The sequence below is a fragment of the Oxyura jamaicensis genome, chromosome 8 (genome assembly GCF_011077185.1).
Source record: "Oxyura jamaicensis isolate SHBP4307 breed ruddy duck chromosome 8, BPBGC_Ojam_1.0, whole genome shotgun sequence".
In the NCBI taxonomy this organism is placed as follows: domain Eukaryota; kingdom Metazoa; phylum Chordata; class Aves; order Anseriformes; family Anatidae; genus Oxyura; species Oxyura jamaicensis.
The window spans coordinates 26603069-26621975 of NC_048900.1; the positions used below are offsets into that span (position 1 = coordinate 26603069).

Consider the following 18907-nt stretch of genomic DNA (forward strand, 5'->3'; position numbering starts at 1 on the left):
GCATGCAGATCTCTGCTGCAACACAAGGACGACAGACCTCAAGCACTTTGGCATCAAAAAGACGTCTGCATTTTAAGCCTCCTGCTGACAGCCATAACACTGTTAATTACAACTTAGAGCTTATAGTTGTGGGAGTGTTGCACAAAATACCAGAGCGATAAAAAAAAAACCACTCTGCACCTGTTTAAATGCACAGAAAATTTATTTGAAACTTTCAACCAACTTGTTTGGGTCAACAGTTAACACCTGAGGTACTAGCTGAAGCATCATTTAACTCCAGGTGCACATTGCAATACCAGCAAAAGAGCAAATTATTTAATAAACCAGAGGGGCAGAGGTTTTGACGTAAGTCAAATCTGTGGTAGAAGTTAACCTTGGGGAAAACTTCAGAAGACTTAATGTCCAACCTTAAATATAATGAAAGGCTGGCCATCCCCATATGGTGTTTGCTGTAAGCCACCCCAACCCAAATGGAATATAGTTCTAATGTCCACTACCAAGCTAACCCATACAGAGTCTGTATGTCAAAATTAAATGTCTCTGTACTGAGGAAAGCAGTATGTAGATCCCACTGTGGATCTGGGTTTTTCCTCTTCCTTACTGGTCCCTGCTAAGGAATTATTTTTACGCAACCGCTCTGTCAGCCAATTGATCCACCACACCAAGGTAACCAACATCCTGGTCATCTTTGGATCTTAGGTGCTCTGGTAAAAACACAGGGCTTTAAGCACTAAAGGGAATGGAAGAAGCATCCAAATTTTCTTTCCCCGCATCACACTAAAAGCATTTGCAAGACCATTCACACCTTACCTTACTGTAATTGCCCTGAGATACAACTACTGCAGCTACCTCTCAGCGCTCCATATTCCATACAAGTTTTGTGTAGACATCACAGTAACTGGAGTCAGTTTAAAAATGGGATTGTTCCTTTTCAAACAACTTTGTCAGGTTTGCTTATGAATACAGTTCAAAAAATGCTGTTAAAATCCTATTTCTCATCAGAAGCTACCAATAATGTATTTTTTTAAAAATATCTGAATATGTTGTCACAGTATCACTACTCAGAGTTTTACTACATAGAGTAATGTTTCCTGTATGTTTCAGGGTAGATCAGAACTTAGTTTTCTAGGTCACCTTAGAGATAAAATCCAAGCTGATAGCTTCAAGTAGTATTTGTGTGTTAACAATGCCTTCCTGCACACCCATTTCGCTCAGAAGGAATATTTCCATCTGACAGAAGAGAAGGATGTTTTATTCCTTGACACATCTGTTCCCTATCCTTAAAGTACATGCTTCATCTGCACTAAAAGTATTATCAGCTGAATTTATGAAACACTTAGGCACATTAAGCATCTATGTAAATCTCTACTCAGCCCTTTATCAGGAGAGAATAGGAAAAGAAGGCAAGGGGGGAGGAACAGTGAGGGATCCGACCGGCAAAGTAACTGATAATCTCCAACATCATAGTCTTACATGAAATAAGAACTGACACACTGACACTCTCACCTGTGATATTAAAAGAAGGCAAGATGAATTTTAAAACATTTTATTGTACAAAAGATGAACCAATCCGAAATTGAAATATTTTCTACAATTTTAAGAGTTTTATTCTGCAACTTGTGCTTCCACATGCTTTTCCAAAAAGCCACGATAAAACAGCTCAGTAGTTCCACTTCCTTCTTACCAAGAGTATTGAACAAACTGTAGCTGTATCAAAATCTGTTGTTTACTCTTTGTATTCCAAGAACTGCTGAAGTCTTTTCTTATGTTCTGGAGACACTTGCACTGCACTAAAAAACAAACACAGAACATAAGGTTTTATATTAAATGTAATGCACCACAAAATAAAGCCTCAAGCCGAAACTAAGTATACATTGAAATAAACAATTACACTTGAGCTGAAATTTAGAAAACCCAGCTGTATGAAAAACCACGTTCCAAGAAAAACACACAGAGATAGATATTAATAATTAAAAGTGTCAGTTCTTAACCTCAACAGCTTTCACTACCGAAAGACACTTGTCCCCAGAAACCTCATCTATTTCTTTACCCATGTAAATCATGCAATCATATACTCACAGGACAACCTAAATTGGAAGGGACCCACAAGGATCACTCATCTCCTGGCTCCACAAAGGACTACTTAAAATTAAACCATGCATCTGAGAATGTTGTCCAAATACTTCTTGAACTCCAGCAGGCTTGGAGCCTTTTCCAGTGCCCAAACATCCCCTTGATGAAAAACCTTTTCCTAATATCCAATATGAACTTTCCCTGATTCAGCTTCATGAGCAATTGTTTACCTTGCAAGAATCATTTAAGTAAGGAAGAATCTCTCAAAAATAATCTCTCCTGTACATCTAGTGCTTCCGAACTGAGTGACATTTCATCCCCACAGAGATGGGCAGATTCTGAAGGAAGTTTCAGTCCCACATATTCAGAGGCCAAGTGTAAGAGTCTGCCTGCTGTGACAGCAGCTGAGAGTCAGACAACCAAGGGTGGGAATTTGATTACTTGGGGGCTGCACAGGTTTCTCAGAATTCTCCCCCCACTAAACAGATATTTGTCTGTAAGCTGATTCACTTTCTTTTCAACAGTTACAATTTATTAAATGAGTGGTGTTCACAGACTGCTTCTAAAGAGTTCATGAAATATCACTGAACCCAGAAATCTTGGGTGAAGTTTCTAACAGGGACCATGTATCTATGCAGTAATTTTGTAAGGTTGACCAAGCCAAAAAATACTAAAATACCATGTTAGAATAATGTCCTAAAGGGATTCTTGCACAAATATCCATTTTTCATAGGTTCTACATTAACATTTAACTGAACTAAATTTAGCAAATAGGGAATCATGAAGAAGTTCTTACTTTAAGTGTTCCCCAAAGACAGTAGTTATCCGGTACAGCGCGGTTTTCAGAGATGCTCTAAGTGCAAATCTTAGCGTTTTGTAAGATGTGTCCACCAGACTTCCCGAAATCCTGGGAGGTTTGCTAGAAACATGAGGCAGTTTGAAATGTCTGTCTACGACCTAATTGAGGAAAAAACACAGGTGAGCTTATTTCATCTGTTTAATTACTTTATAATAGAACTAGCAACATGTCTATGTTAAATAAAGCACACAAAAAAGAAGCACAAGTTCAGAAGTTCACTCAGATATGCATCTCAGACCAAGCTTTGTATTTGAGACCTTTCATTTCTCGGCCATCAGTATGAACACAGAAACATGTTCTGTGAAATAAGGTTCTCTGATAATGAGTCTTAAAAGCTAAGCACAGCACACATCCTGCAGTACAAAACCAATTCTATTCTGTATTATGGCTTCTTTCCTTAAAAAAAAGCAGCGTGCCCCTTTGCTTCCCCTCAGTGCTGGTTCTTGGAATAGATTACTTTTACTGAAGAGCTTCAATAACCTCAAAATTCTTTCAAAGAATCTCCTCCATTAAGGAAGTATAAAATGATTATTTCAAGGAGACATGCATAGCCTTGAAAACAAATCTGATTTTTTTTTTTTTAAATACTCATTTCCAAACCTCGATAATTTGAACAGTTTGAGTAATGCCTTAGTGTTAGTAAGGAAACACCACAGGGATCTTATCTCCTGTGATTTGCAATGTCTCCAAGTGCTCCGGGTTGCACAAGGAATTGTGTACAGCAACTAAAGATGAAGCCCTAACTATGCTTCAAACATATTAAGTCTGCTGCATCCCTGAAACAAGGTTTAACTGAGCACTTAGCACCATTTATTTTTTAAGTGAATCGTTCCAGTAAAAAATGCGGCTTCTACATTTCACAGATCTAACGAGGTTTTTATTCAGCTGTTTCATAATGAACTTAGTGGCTATTAGCTGTTTTGTTTAGGTTATCTGCAGATGACAAACGGCTTATAGCAGTGACAGCTTTAACGTTATGATTGGACAGTGGTATCAAAATATAAAATTAACAAAACTCCTCCTCTAATAAACTTGTTCAGTGGTAAGGAAAAGTTAATGGTTTTCACCTCCTGAAGCGTCAGTAGAGTATTCAGGATAGCCGGCAGCGTAGTTTGAACAACTCCAAATTGGTCTTCAGTAAAGGAAGCTGCTACCAAATGAGACAGACCTTTGGGGAGGGAAAAAAAGTTTGCTATAATTACAAGATTCTCAGCTTTTGAACCATTTACATATATCACATTTTTGCCTGAAGATTCTACTAGTGTGGTGGAATTCTTAAGACTACAGGCAACTAACGGGTACCTCAGCTTTGACTTACTTCAGGACTAAATCAGACACTGGTTTGACAGCGAGATGATAAATAAAATAAATTTAAAAGAGGATTGGCTCCCTTTGCACTCCTCTGATCGGAACTGTACCTGATGTCAACCAAAAGACAAGCCTTATTTGACAATCCCAGCCATACAGAAACATTTCCAGATCATTCAACTTTTTGTTCAGCTTGTACAAGAACTTTACTACTCTGAAGGGAAATTTGGATTTAGCTTTAAACCCCTTCTTGGTTTATTAGTTTATCATATTTTTAAAATGGTACAGCCTAGCCCCTTAGCCCTGCTAAAACGCAAACAGCACTGTCTGCTCATGTGTAAAGCTGTAGGTATTATTCTCATCTCTGAACTGTATTTCTTGGCTCATCACCTTCAGTCTGGCACAGCCTGTCTTATCTGCCCATAAAACATCTAACCTAGGAAGCTGATCAATGTTTGCACAGTCTAATACTATAAAAGATTCCATAAACACTGGTGTTTGCTCTTGACTTTGAAACAAACAAGAAAATCCTGTTGTGCAACCACACACTCACTGTTATTTTAAATCTCTCTGGACTATCTCTTCCCAATTATTTTTTAATTTATTACTTAAGTGCCTCCATCACTCCATCCCTCTGCTCTCTGTGATTAACAAGAGAAAAATTCAGACTCTTTTTACAGCAGGTTTACTTCCTAAAAACATTGTAAGTTTATTACTGAAACTAATGTAAAAGAGAGACGTTGGTTCATGTTGGAGAAAAGCAACAGAAATCAAGTTCAGGAATTGCTCCCAAACCTCTATGGGACATTCTAAAGGTGCAGAAAAGCCGGGAACAGAAACCACTTACCTTCCAATGCCCAGATGTGCATTTGGGCATCAGAGAAAACAGCTTGGATGGAGGCCTCTGGATGCTGAGAAGGAATCAAAGCATTCTGAGTGCAGGTTCTAAACAGCGTCACCAACATTGCAGGTTTCAGTTAAGGTATTAGGCGTTTCACAGGGTCACATCCCTCCCCTCAGAAAATATCTGCAAGGCTAACAAATTTTAGGGAATGCATAGAAAAATCTGATCTTTTAATAAACCAAAGTTCTTTTGGGGCTGGAGCTCCCCACAAAACTATAGCTACAATTGGAACTTCCCCCAAAAAAGAAAGTATATTAGCTAACAAGCTTCCAAGGGCTAAATAAGCAATACAATCCCTCCATTCCTATTGCATGGTCTTATTTGGTTCAGTCTCCATTCCAGTCTAACTGATCAGAAAACACTGCTGTACACGTAAGTATGAGTCACTCTCACATGCACAGAAAAGATCTGCATATAAAAATATGAACTTTACTTGCAGGAAACATTTAAAACTATGAAAAACAAAGATCTACAGTAGAGGAGAGTGCTTCTGTAAAACTTAACTGAATCTTGTTCAATTATGTGAAGAGCAATGCTCAGTTGTTTTTCTGCATAAATATTATGCAAGGTTAGTTTAAGCTCTCCAGTTCACCTGAAAGGCAGTAGTTACATTAGTATGAGGATTTCAAAAGGAGAAGTTCCCAACATTCCACAAAAAGAAAATTAACTGACAAAAAGAAATTAACTGAATTGTAACTTCAACTAGAGGCTGTATCACCTATCAATGAGTATACAGAGACAACTGCATTTTTATGTTCTCACTTGTGTTTTACTACACAATACTTTAAGCAAAGTGCAGTTTACAAACAGCCTAGTTTAAACAAGTGTTTTTATTCTTTTATGTATGTATAGGATACTCCTGTTACAGTAGGAATCAGTCACAGAGCCATCCAGGTTGGAAAAGGCCTCTGAGATCGTCTAGTCCAACCTTTAACCTGCAACTGACAAGCCCACCACTAAACCATGCCCCCGTGTTCTACATCTACATGTTTCTTGCAGACCTCCAGGCACAGTGACTCAACCACTTCCCTGGGCAGCCTATTCCAGTGCCGCACAACCCCTTCAGTAAGGAAATTTCTTCTAACATCCAACCTAAACCTCCTGTGGTGCAACTTGAGGCTATTTCCTCTCGTCTTATCCCTTGGCGCTTGAACCTCACAGTAAAAACAACACCATACTTACAGAACACCTTAAATTAAAAGAAAGCATTTTATAATTGTTACTACATGTAAGAGGTACCCAGTGACACAGCAGATCCCACCTGCTCATGCATTTATAGACCATGCACAAAACATAAGATCTTAACTACCTTGCTGAAGAAATACATTATCAGCGCTCGTTTTGACAAGAAGTTTTTTATCTGAAAAGAAACAGATTAAAAATATTGCATTTATCTGAAGGTACGCACAGTTGAACCTCCTCAACTCTACTACTTTTTCCATAGTAAAAAGGAACTGGGTGTGGGGGGGAAGGTTTTTTTATTAAGTTATGTAAGATAATTGGAGAAGGAAGTGTTCATTCAAGAAAATGGAAAGTTCTTTCAGCAGAGAGAACACCTAGGCTGTGCTGGCTGTAACTTATATCTGTGCTGCAACTTTTACTCTACCTGTTCTTGCTTGTTCTGAAGCCATGTGTAAATAAAGCTGGGCTGTACTGTCTCACTGCCAACTCTTGCAACAGAGAGCACTGGGAAGGATTCGTGGTGGGAACCATTCATTTGCAGACCTACAAGAGAAATGCAGTCTCTTCAAAAAACTAGTTGTTGTCACTTTAGTCCTAAAGATACAGATCTCTACTGACATCTGTTACACCTACGACTAGAAGGCTAAGAACAAGTGTAGTGGAAAAGCGTCTACCTGAACCTGCTGTCCACAGCTTTGGTCCCCTTCTCATAACATGAGGACTTTGGACTGATCCATGCCACGGAGAGTTTAAATCCAGAATTCCCACCTTGGAGGTTAAAGCAGGTGAACTGAAAGGTGAGCCAGTATCAGCCCCAGGTGATGTCTTCGAAGGCATTAGGGGCGACTTAACCAGGGAAGACATGGAGGCTCTGTGAATGACGTTAGACCTCTGTGACTGGAATGGCATGTCTTCTGTCACTGCAGCTGCTGACAACAGAAATACACTGTGTGTAAACAGGCTGGCACGTATGAAATAGAGAGTGGGTCTGTTATTTAACTGCTATTTCAACAGCTTCTGTATTGTCAGAATTCTCATTAACAGGCATTGTTTCCACTGTGGTCTTACAAAGTAAGAAAAATCAGCATGAGTATGAAGCATTTTAAAAGTTCATCAGTTCAAGAACAAGTAAGAAGACCTGTCTGGATCTCCCCCCCTTAGCTAACTAGCATTACTATGTACTGGTATGTATCAACGTAGAGTGTACTTTTACTATTAAGTACCAGAAAACAAAGCTGCTTAAGGACAATCCCTACGTAAGAATGATTCTGCTTGGTAAGTCAGAAAGACAAGTCAGTGTCAAATTCCAAGGCACCAGCAGCACTAGAAGAAATCCACCTCTGACATGCCAACAATTCCCTGCTGTTCCCAGGACAGTATACTTGTGTCCTAGGCACTGACTGCTAAGGGATTCAGTTACCTGGCAGCCCTCATGCTAACACAGTTCTGCTGCCAGGAACGATGCCTGAGTCCGTCATGTGAAACACCCCAAATGCTTGCCAACTGCACACAGCTCACTCACGTCAAACTGCCTTTTCTTTCATTACCGGGATACTCAGTAAACTGCATGAACTTATTCAAAGTCCCTATAACAACAAAACAAAGAACAATTTTACCATCTTAAACCTAACCATAACAGCAGCCACACAAATGATAAAGCCTCTCAAGCCTCTCTTGGCAACACTTAAGTTCTCCCTGTACTAGGCTCAACCACTTACTAAAATTGTGATAGTTACTTTCCTAATTAATGCAAGTATGGAAAAATACACTGTATTGGACACATGGCACAAAGCAAACCTAGCAAGCATGCTCTTTCAAAGTTCTCCATTCATTCTGGGATTATTGCAACAAGAATAGTTGAAATGAAATCGGGGGTGGGAAGTGGTTTTTTTTTAATATAGTTTCCATTTATTTGCAGAAAAACCCACTACTAATTTTTCCATAGAATTTAATTCATGCTGATGTACCTATGAAATCTATAGGTATTTCCATGCTTTATAAACTCTTACGAGCATTTCCTCACAGTACCTGGAGTCTGTGGAGGTACTTTCATCTCTCCTGCTTGCTGTTTTGCTCTCCCATTTGCTGCTGCAGCTTCCTGCTGTGCGATCAGCCGCTGGGTCAGATCACTCAGGAGACTCAAACACTCCCTTGATATCGCGGTCCAGTTGTGTGGGTGCCCACCTAGCAGTACGCAGACAAAATGAAAAGCAGTAGGCATGTTTGATCCTGATGTTCATCACTGCATCTATTCTGACAGTGCGCATTTGCTCTCAGCTTAAGCTTCAAAGACCATAGTGCCATTCAATTTCTGAAAAGCCACAGTGTTTTCACTGCGACCGTTTATTTATACTGAAAGGAAAATGAAAACATGGACAGATTCTACCCTCTGTCAATGAGTAACTCTAAAAAAGACTTCAGCAAAACCCATTAAGCAAGTGGGAAACGCAGGCAATTTGGCCCATCAGATTTGAAATATGTTAAACAACTAAAACGAACCAAGTGATACCAATGGTGGTGGTAAACAATTCTGAAGTAGTGCAAACATCAGAATTACTGATGAGGTGCCACAAAGTTTTTGAAGTCTTCTAGGCAGTTTCACTTGCCCTTCTCTGCCGTGTCTTTGTATATAGCAAGAGGCTTGTGTACTAATTAGAATCATAGCCATTGTTTGCTTTCAAAACTCCAGTGGTGACTCATTATTTATGCTCAATTTAATCTCACGTCTGACCATTAGGCTTACATACACATCTGTTAGATTGCTCAGTTTAGACTATTTGATTGGTGATGTCAAGAGGACCCTGCTTTCAATACTTTAAGACCTGTGTTTCCTCATGGCTGTCATTTAAATCAAACAACAGGGACCAATATTTATTGACTTTAGTAGATGAAACAATAAGAATACAGGTAATTAAGCATTCTTTTGGAACAAGCAGAGGAATACTTTTACTTATGAGGTCTTCCAGCTTACATAGCATACATCACAGCATTAAAAAAAAAAAAAAGACTAGTCAAAGCATCTGACTAGCGTTAAAAAAAAAAAAGAATCATCATGAGAGGCCTTTTATAATTACCTGGCTGACTAAGGCTAAAGACTTCCTGCCGCCGAACAGGGGAATACTGGGAAAGCAACATCAAGTCTTGTAAGGCTAAGAACTGCAAAGGAAAATGTTTTAGTTCATGCAAAGTCCAAGTGTGTTCCTTAAAAGCTGTAGTTACAAAAACAAATACAATCGCTAACAGAGACTGAGTTTACAAAGACTAAAACCAGCACAGTGACAGGAAAAAAAAAGAGGTGGCAAAGGACTACGAAGTAGTTAACGTGACAGCCCAATGATAGCCGGATTTCTCTCACTATGCAATACCCAATTATAAGCTAGACACTTTAGTAACTGCTGAGATTATAAAGTAGAATGTGCTGTGCTCAATTCTTCCCCACAGATCCTTTGATAACACAAAGCTTAAAACAGAATTCAAATGAACTGCAGCTTATTATACCTTTAGTTTTATTAGAGATCCATATAATCATTAAGTATGGATCTTCCACGTGCAGAGTATTACCTTTAATTACATAATGCTTCTTATATGAGGTCAATTTTATTTAATTATAACCAATAAATTTGATTAATGTCTACTGTAGATGGACCAAAATTACTCTCCTTTACTCACAGATTTTAGTTGCTTTTGTATTATTGTCTTTTGGGGAAAAAGAATCTCAATTCCCAACATAAATATGGAAATAATTTCTATTTTGAAGAGAGATCACGTTAGAACTCAAACATAAGCAGTAGGGGCAAAACGTTAGAAGTGTACAAAGCTCTGACAAAATTCCCGTTTATTTGACAGAGACTCAAAGCTGAAAAAGTTTTAAAAAAACAAAAACACAAGTGTCATGAACCAGTTAGCACCAGTACAAACTAGAGCATTTGTTGTGGACAAATACATCTCACCTCTAATTAGTCTGTCTTCAGGCTAAAAGTAGTACAGTGTAGTGAGCACCAGCAGATGTCACTACTAACCAAGTTTTCACCACTGGGTGTAACTGCCTTGCTGAGTGTTCTGAGGAAGCTTTTCAAGGAACTAAGCACTAGCACCACAGTTAAAGTAACTGTTACACAGATGATCACTGTTTCGGAATCACCTTTCTAGCACATATCTGTCCAGGAAGATGGTGGAAGACCACTTACCTTTATAATCAGGGGAGGGTTGTTGTTTAAGATTTTAGGCAGGCACTGGTCTGTCTCCTCAGCAAAAGTTGGCTGAACAGGAAAATGATGTGTCTAAATATAAACATCAGAACTTGTGTTATTCAGAGCAAAACACAGGGAAAAAAAAATATGAAACACCATACCTGAGCTGCTACTTATTAGAGGAATGATGAAATAAAAAAGCACATACCCAATTGCTTCAACTTACTGTAAACTAGCTTGAAACTTAACAGAAACAGCAAGAAAATAAATCTCCTATCAATACCACACACAGAAACATGACAAATCTACACTACATGTCTGTCTTGAATAGCATAACCCATAAGATGAAAAACAGAGATTTCCTTTATCAAATAATGAAAGACTTTAGAATTCCTCTCTTATACTGTTTCACTGATAAACTAAGAAATTTTTAGGCAAGATATCCATGTTCTATGCTTTAACAAATTTGTTTCTGATTTTGCAGCTACATTGTTTCAAATATAAATAACAGTGCTTAATTTTTTTATTAAATATTCCATCTTTTTAACACTACTTAACATGAATTGGGCACAGATTACCCGTCTGTCCCATGTCACTGACCTTGTATTACAGACCATTGCTTTTTCTCTTCTTCCCTTTCCAACTACAAAATTGAAATTTATAATAGCAATTGCTTTCAAAGGGTTAATAAAGAGACTTTGTCTAGAACTGATTCAAGTTTACATCCTTACTGTCTTTTCAGTTAACACCCTGCAACCATTTGCAAACAGCTCTGGAAGTGTTTTCAGCTAATCAAAAATTTCAGGCGGGTCAGCTTATCTTTTGTTCAATAGTCAAAAGGGCAACATCTATTTTATACCTTCACAACTGGATGCTTCTTTTCTTTTCCATATTTTTGTAAGTGACACAATAATTCATGACTTACAATGTCCACTGGCACTTTGACTATTATCCTCTGAAACAGGCTGTTCACACATCACAGCTGCTGTTCAGCTGTCTACAGATTCTGACATCATTATAGCAGTTATGCTTGACTTGTTGTTAATCTTTTTTCCACATACAATCAAAACAAACAGAGACCTTTTTAAATTAAAGCTAACACTCCAAGAAGTACTGTGTAACCTTTCATCCCTTAAGAGTGCTTCATACCAGTACTTTGGCCAGGGATCTAAACCTCACTTGTTTTCCTACTGATACATAGTCTAAGAAAGTATTCCAAAAAAAATCCAAGTTAGATGAACACTTTTTCCTCTATTCTTACAAAGAAATACCTGGATTAGCCAAATATCAAAACTCCAATTCTCTGGTGGCAAGACTTCCTCCTCAACCGTCCACCCCCCATCACCACCTCAGATTTATTTTTAATAAGATTCATTATATATTTAAATGGTCTTTTTTTAGCCATATTAATTTGTAACAATGATTGAATGAAAAAGCAAAAATGTATTAATTCCCAGGATTGCTTAAAGTCTATTTTAATACTGCAGCCTGAATTCTATTAACGTGTCTCTACATAGGAGAACTGTGGATTTTGATGGCTTGTTGAAATTTGAAATTTCCAGAGCTTAGCTCACAGAACACTGACATCATTTTCTTCTCTTTCCTATTGAGAAATTGGATTAAGAGTTATGCATTTCCTGGATATATCATCTTCCCATGTAACCTGCAGTTGTTTGTCACAAGTCTTTGGATAGTCCCATGCTCAAATACAAAATCATTTCATGGGAACATAGGCGGAGACCAAACTGACAAGTCCTGCCAGGCGTTAAAGGGTCCTGTGCTGGCACGGCATCCTGACACCCAAAGAGGACAAAGAACAAGGTGCAGTTTCCATGAAGGACAAATACTTTTCTGAAAAAAAGTATCTGTGAAACATTGTATTATACCTTCAGCATTGTCACTGAATACTAACCTCTGTAGCATAGATCTTGAAGAGTAACCATGCAATGTACCAAGTAATCAGAAGAAATGCACCACATAACCAGGTATGGTAGAACAAGGAGAGGTCCAATAAGCCACTGAGAGTGTCAAGGGGATGCAATTTACTGCAGATAAAACATCAAGAAGATACAAGTATTTTTATTATGAAGATATCTATAGTAAGCTGTATTCTTGCAATTGATGCTATTGTAAAGTTGCCTTTTTCTTTTCCTCCACAAAACGTTTCTTAAAGATGCTATGGGATCACACTTCTTTAATTTTTCAGTTAACTGATTAAATGAAATTAAAATTACTGAAATTAAGGAAAAAATTAATACAAAATAAGTATTAATGACTATAGTCAGTTAAGGCATTAAGAGCTTCAGCTTCCCCATTTTAAGAGAAATGATAGCCTTATTTCAAATAAAAATATGCTAAAAGCCACACAATCAGATAAAACACGTGAGACTGGGAGAGATCAGCCTCTTTTAGGTTTATGAAAATAAAGGATATCAAACAGGATTTCTTAATGACCATCTATAAAATGATTCCTACTGGTGGGGGTGTTGGCTCTTGTTGATTTAGTTCAGAAGCATCCAGTGCTCCCCAAGTTCTGCGCTGGGAAGCGAGGAACAAAGTCTTACTACATGCAAAAACCAAGTCGCTAAACTGGATGACTTTAGCAAAGGGAGCTGTTGGCAATATTCTCCTGTGAGTACTGTACACACAACGTATTACCCACCTGTCTATGTGAAGATCCATCGTGGTACTTATCCATACTTTTGGGATATAACCTAGGGGAGAAAAAACACAAAACAACAAAAACAAAACACTGAAACAAGTAAAACACTGACAAATATGCACACAAACAGGCCAAAAAGAAGATCAAAGTAGAATGCATGTATAGAGACAGAATGGCCTTGTAACACACGTGCACTAGAAAACAATCTGCCTTTGGGTTTTGTTTTGTTTTTTTAAAAAAATAGGAACAAGAGAATGAGAAAAGGCTCCGGGACAGCAAATTTACAGTGAGATGTAGATCTTATTTGGAGCTTTCTTCCTAGCTTCTCAGCATTGGAATTATTTGTTTCTTCCCTGACAAAAGAGGGCTAACATTAATTAATATTAATTCTCACCACAGTTCAGGCAGCAGCAGAGTGCTTTTAAGAGAGTGGAAATTGATAGAGATTTACTATAATTGTAATCTACCCCCTAAAATAAATAAATATGGGACAATTCTAGCATACTTTTAAATTATTTAGGAGTATAACTACAACCATAAAAAAAAAAATCACTGTTTTTTAGGAAGCCCAGCCCAATCATCCCCATTAGTATAGATTATTCACTGTACTTTTAAAGAATAAGCTTTGGACTCACTCAGAAGGAAGGCATATTGCTTTTTTCTCCCAGGTCTCTCCCAGTAATAAAAAATGCATTTGGAAGGAAATCCAAAGTGCTAATTTTTGCTTTAAAATAGTAAAAACACACTAGCACTACATACACTGAAGTCATACCCACTGTCAGGTTCAGCCCTAGGGCTGTTCGCAACACCAGGCAATGGAAGGAGCAGGCCAAGGCATGGAGATGTTTATCTATGTTAAGATTTGGGAATATTTAAAGAAAATAGGGAATATAAATTATAGTTGGAAACAAATTTTTTTCATTCGCACTTTGGGATATTTTTGCGTATTTTCAGGTCTTTTTGAAACAGATCAGGATAGACATACAAACAGCAGCCCAAAGCGTCAGGTTTTCAAACGCAGACCGGTAAAATGCTCGCTGGTTAGTTTGGTAGCTCCTCCTATGTGTGAATTATTTCACAGCTGCCTGTAATGAGACTTCTTCCCTCACAGAAGAGACCAACCTGAGACAATCCTCTGTAGGAGGACCACTGTTTCAGCACAGTGTCTGAAAACACAGATTTTCAGGCTAGAAAATTATTGTTCCCTGCTGTCTTCATCCAATACTGTCATGCTCTTACAGTATTACCAACTAGATAAGAAATCCTTACAGAAGGTGCTAATCACCTTGGAGAAGAAACATTTCTCACATACCAAACAATATTCTAAGAGGCTTTGAGAATTAAGACTAGTGTATGAGCACAGCACCTTTTCTCACCATTTTAGAGAGCTGTTACATCTCTATGCTTAAATAAGTCTGTATGCCTGCAGCAAGCTACTTGAGGGGCTGAAAAATAGCATCAAATGCCTGCCTGCCTGAAATAATCCATTTTTGAAAACACAGGAATTAAAAAATTAGACAATTTCAGGAGTCCTTACCAAAAAAGTAATACGCGACACAGAAGTTTCTAACCAAATACAGCGATTCCACACAACTGTGTTTAACAAGGAGAGGCAAAGATCTTCTGAAACGTAAGTACTTGTATTGCTAAAAACAAAAACATTAGTTTAATATTCTGCATTCAAAACAAATCAATTAAATGGTAAAAAAAAATGACACTGTACTTAAAAACCTGTGGTCTAGACAAATTTTAAAAAATAGGTTAAGGCAATGCCATGTGTTGCACCTACTGCTTATTCTCCCAGGCTATTTCTGTCATATTATAATCGTCTCCAATTTTCATCCCTTACCTTGTATGAAAACGTATAGGGAAAAACTGACTGCATACAATGGGAAACGATCAAAAAAGCAGCCTAATGCAAAACAAACAACAGACATTTCATCTACGAGATTTCAGGTTAGATTAACAAGTGTTCCATTAAAACACAGGGAAAATTCAGATATATGAGAGTTATATTGTCAGTAACCCTGCAAGCAGCAACAGCAGTGTAATACTGATGCCTTTCAGTGTTAAGGCATCAGTATTAGATTAAAGAAAGGCATCAGTATTAGATTAAAGATTTCTCTGTGCAAACAAATTGCATCTTTCCAGAAGAACAAAGCAACCTGACTGACACTGTATGTAAACGAAGCAAAAGCAATTTTATTTTTTATTCAGCTAAGCTGCATTTAAAGAAAAAAATAAATAATATTTGAATAATATAATTCTAAAAAATACTAACTAGGGCATCACCAAAATGATGCTGAGTGTGCCGATAAACTTAATGGTCATAGATTGACTTAAATGTGTTCCACTAATACAACCAACCTTGTTTAAAGGCACATTTTGCCAAATTGGTTGGACTTACTAAATCTAGGAATCATGCAAAGCTAGCAGCTACCGTGAGGCTACACAAACAGAAGAAATATTTCTGAGATGACGTTTCACAAGCGCCCCTTACCACTTCTCAATTGAAAGATCTCTGCAGAACTGCTAGAGGCCCCTCTGAAGGGATTAATGCAGTTCCTGTTTCATAGCAGCACACGTGAAGTAGCTTTGGATGTTGAGTTTTAAGCAAAATTCTGTATGCTATTTAGACTTTAAAAAACGTGGTACGCCATTACAACTGACAAGCCTTTTCTCTTTTTTAAATATGCATGATTTGCAGCTTTTAGGTGACCCTTATTTTTAGCTCCTGGAGATAATGATCAGTTTGTATATGTTGTCTCCTTCCAGCAGCTTAGTTTCTGCAGTGATCCACCTTAATCAACTTCTAAAATGTAAGAGAGTTGCTTCATCAGTCTGGATTTCTATGTTCATTTGAAAGGTGCTGAGCAGGAAGGTGAACGCCACTGGCATCTGAAGCTATGTGAGTACACGCTTCATCTATTAGTGAAAGTTTGCAGACAGCTGGTACAGCCATATTCAAAAAAATAATCACAACTTTTTTTGATCAGTTTCACTTCGACACGTCTTTCCACAAAGGTGTTTAAACCTCTTACCTGCGTAATTGGAAATGACAAATAATTCATATTGTTAATAAGATACAAGAGGCTATAACTGTATCCAATGAAAGCTCCAGAAAGTAGAAAAAAGAGGTGATACTCATTCAGGCACATCTGAGGAACAGCATCTTCTAGGCTAAAATAGAGAACTTAATATTAATTCAAAGTTTAAAAAATAAGTTGTCATTCTAGTCTTTAGAAGTTTGAATCAGAAGTTCAATTTTACTCTCCTGATCAGTACCCGTGGTATCTCAGTAAGTTTTTTTTCCTAAAGTACAACTCCCACTACCTATTTTTCTAATTTATGTACGAGATGCTTCTGATATTTAGTACGTCACATCAACCAAAAGAATGAGAATCAGTTCAAATAACCGTTCTGTCATCATTCAACCTTCCATTAACAGTTCCAGCAACTCCGTTTTTCTGGCCCAGTTATCTCTGCACGCATCACAATACTTATAAAATAGGGTACTGCCTAACCTTTATTAGAGGATATTAACAAATGATTTGCTCATTTTTGATAGCACACAAATTTTAGCCTTCTGTTTAAAAAAAGGCCACCAGTAAATACATTTTACAATATAAATTCTTTGCGCAATTTATCCTTACCACTCACAATTACCTTTCTGAAGGTGTGCAGGGCACAGCAAGAAACTGGAACTTCCCTTTTGTCATAACTGCCGCGCACCAAGCAACCAGCATTCCCATTACAGCGTGAACAGCTGAATGGATAACTTGCTGAGGATGAATAATTTTTCCTATCAGCGCTAATCGGGAGCATGGTATCGATGGCACAACTGTAAATAAAAGCCAAAAGTGAATTCTCTGTTGTTACTAATAAAAACCCCCATTTGAAAAAAATGTCACTGGCACCAAAGAACTTTTCAGCTGCAATCAGTCTCTAGTAAAGAGATCAGTGAAGCAGCTCAGCTGAAGGGAGCGTTAGCCATGAGGTAGCAGGAATGCGAAATGCTTTTCCTTTGGCTGTTTGAGCTCCCCTTGGACTCACACAAGTCCACTGTTTTCATGGCTTCTCTGCATCCCTGCAGTACTGAGTAAATACAAACCGTTACCTCTACTTAGAAATAACTTCTCTCTATATTAATTTATAAAGAAATCTGTCAGTGCTAAGTACATTGAATGTAAACACAGACCCCTTAAACGGCCACCCGTTTTAAGCCAGCTTTTATAGCGAGTTCGGCAATGAGTATAACCCACCTGCATAGAATTCGACGTTGAAGATGCTTATGACTAGTAGCACCACAGACATAAGAAGGATACAAAAGATGACATATGAAGTATACAGATCATTGAAGGAATCTAAAATAAGAAAAAACAATTATTGCTCAGAAAATTGCAGTAACAAAGCAGTGACATTAACAGAGTAACAGTTAAGCCTTTAACAATAGCCCATTGAGTGCATAAATAAGAACAATGTTCAAAGGACTCTGTAATGTCAAACTACACCTGCCCAGCTGTATGATGCTTCTGGATAAAAGCACATTTAAGTTTCACTTTAAAATTATTTTATACCCTTATAACTGGTTTTCCAGTAAGTGAACACTCGGAGCTTTATTAAAAATAAATTCAACGTGAATTTAACTGTAGGTGATGTTACACAGCTTCCCTTTGTTTAAGGAAAGCTGAGACCGTATGATCACACCAGAACGATAAGAAACTCCTCACAAGATCATTGATTTTAGTTGTTTTTCAGGCCTTTATATTTTCAAAGGGGAAAAGAAATCAAGTCTCTCTGCCTTGAGCAGCTAAATGATCACAGACAGGTATCAAGCTTCCAACTAAACGCTTTCCTTAATTTTCTGTGCATACACTGGAGGGAGAGAGAGTCCACCACGTTGAGCACCCTCTTTTGGGAATTCCACTTGCGATTCAAAGCATCATGATGTGAGGAACCTGAAGTTCTTCATGGAAGGAGCAGTTGCCCATGGTGGAAATGGGAAGTGTGGCCAAGTACTCAAAGTAGAGGGCTGCCTCTATCACCTCATCTTTTTTTTTTTTTTTTTTTTCTCTGAAGGATATACTTACTTGTTATTGCTACCTAGAGAAAGCCATGGCTATGGTGGTTATAAGTAACACTGAAATTTACATTTCAAAGCCTGCACGCCACTTAGAAACGCACAAAGAAGGGAAACGCAATGCCAGGCAGCCTCTACCCATCCCGAGACCGAGCCCAATACAAAGATGGGCAAAAACCACAGAGGAGCTTTTCGTACAGACACAAAAGCACCGCGGGACACCTCACTAAACGCTGTCCTTTACACCGGGCGCTGAGGCACCGGGCTGCGGGCCACCCACCGGCGATCCAGCGCAGCGGGCGGAGCGGCTGTGCGCGGCCGAGCAGCACGAAGGCGGCGGTGCAGGCGGGCAGCAGCAGCACGGACCAGGCGACGGCGGCCGCCAGCCTCCAGCCCAGCACCTGCGGGAGGCAAAACGGCGTCAGGGGGTGGGGAGAACGGCACCGGGGGAGGAGAACGAGGGGGTCGGGGCCGCGCTCACCTGGCGGAGCAGCGCCCGCTGCCGGCACGAGGCCGCCGCCGCCGCCTCCATGGCCGGGCCCGGCCGCCCGCGCCGCCGTTCGAAGGGGCCGCCGCCCGCCGCCCCCTTCCTCTGAGGCGGCTTCCGGCGCAAGGCGCGCCGGGAAAGGAGGGCATGGGGGCGGGAGGG

General features: G+C 38.8%; 1 protein-coding gene across 1 annotated transcript; it reads right to left on the minus strand.

The window, feature by feature from the left end:
- Positions 1-1014: 1014 nt before the first annotated feature.
- On the minus strand, positions 1015-18883 carry NDC1 (NDC1 transmembrane nucleoporin). Its single transcript, XM_035333437.1, has 18 exons — positions 18740-18883; positions 18539-18659; positions 17441-17542; positions 16845-17019; positions 16220-16358; positions 14716-14824; positions 13179-13230; positions 12429-12561; positions 10514-10606; positions 9401-9482; positions 8355-8510; positions 7001-7255; positions 6751-6869; positions 6454-6504; positions 5088-5151; positions 4000-4100; positions 2870-3030; positions 1015-1790 (listed from the first exon to the last, which is right to left on the minus strand). Exons 1-18 carry the CDS (start codon positions 18788-18790, stop codon positions 1727-1729), a joined length of 2028 nt encoding a protein of 675 aa, XP_035189328.1. The 5' UTR covers positions 18791-18883; the 3' UTR covers positions 1015-1726.
- Between the last annotated feature and the right edge of the window lie 24 nt (positions 18884-18907).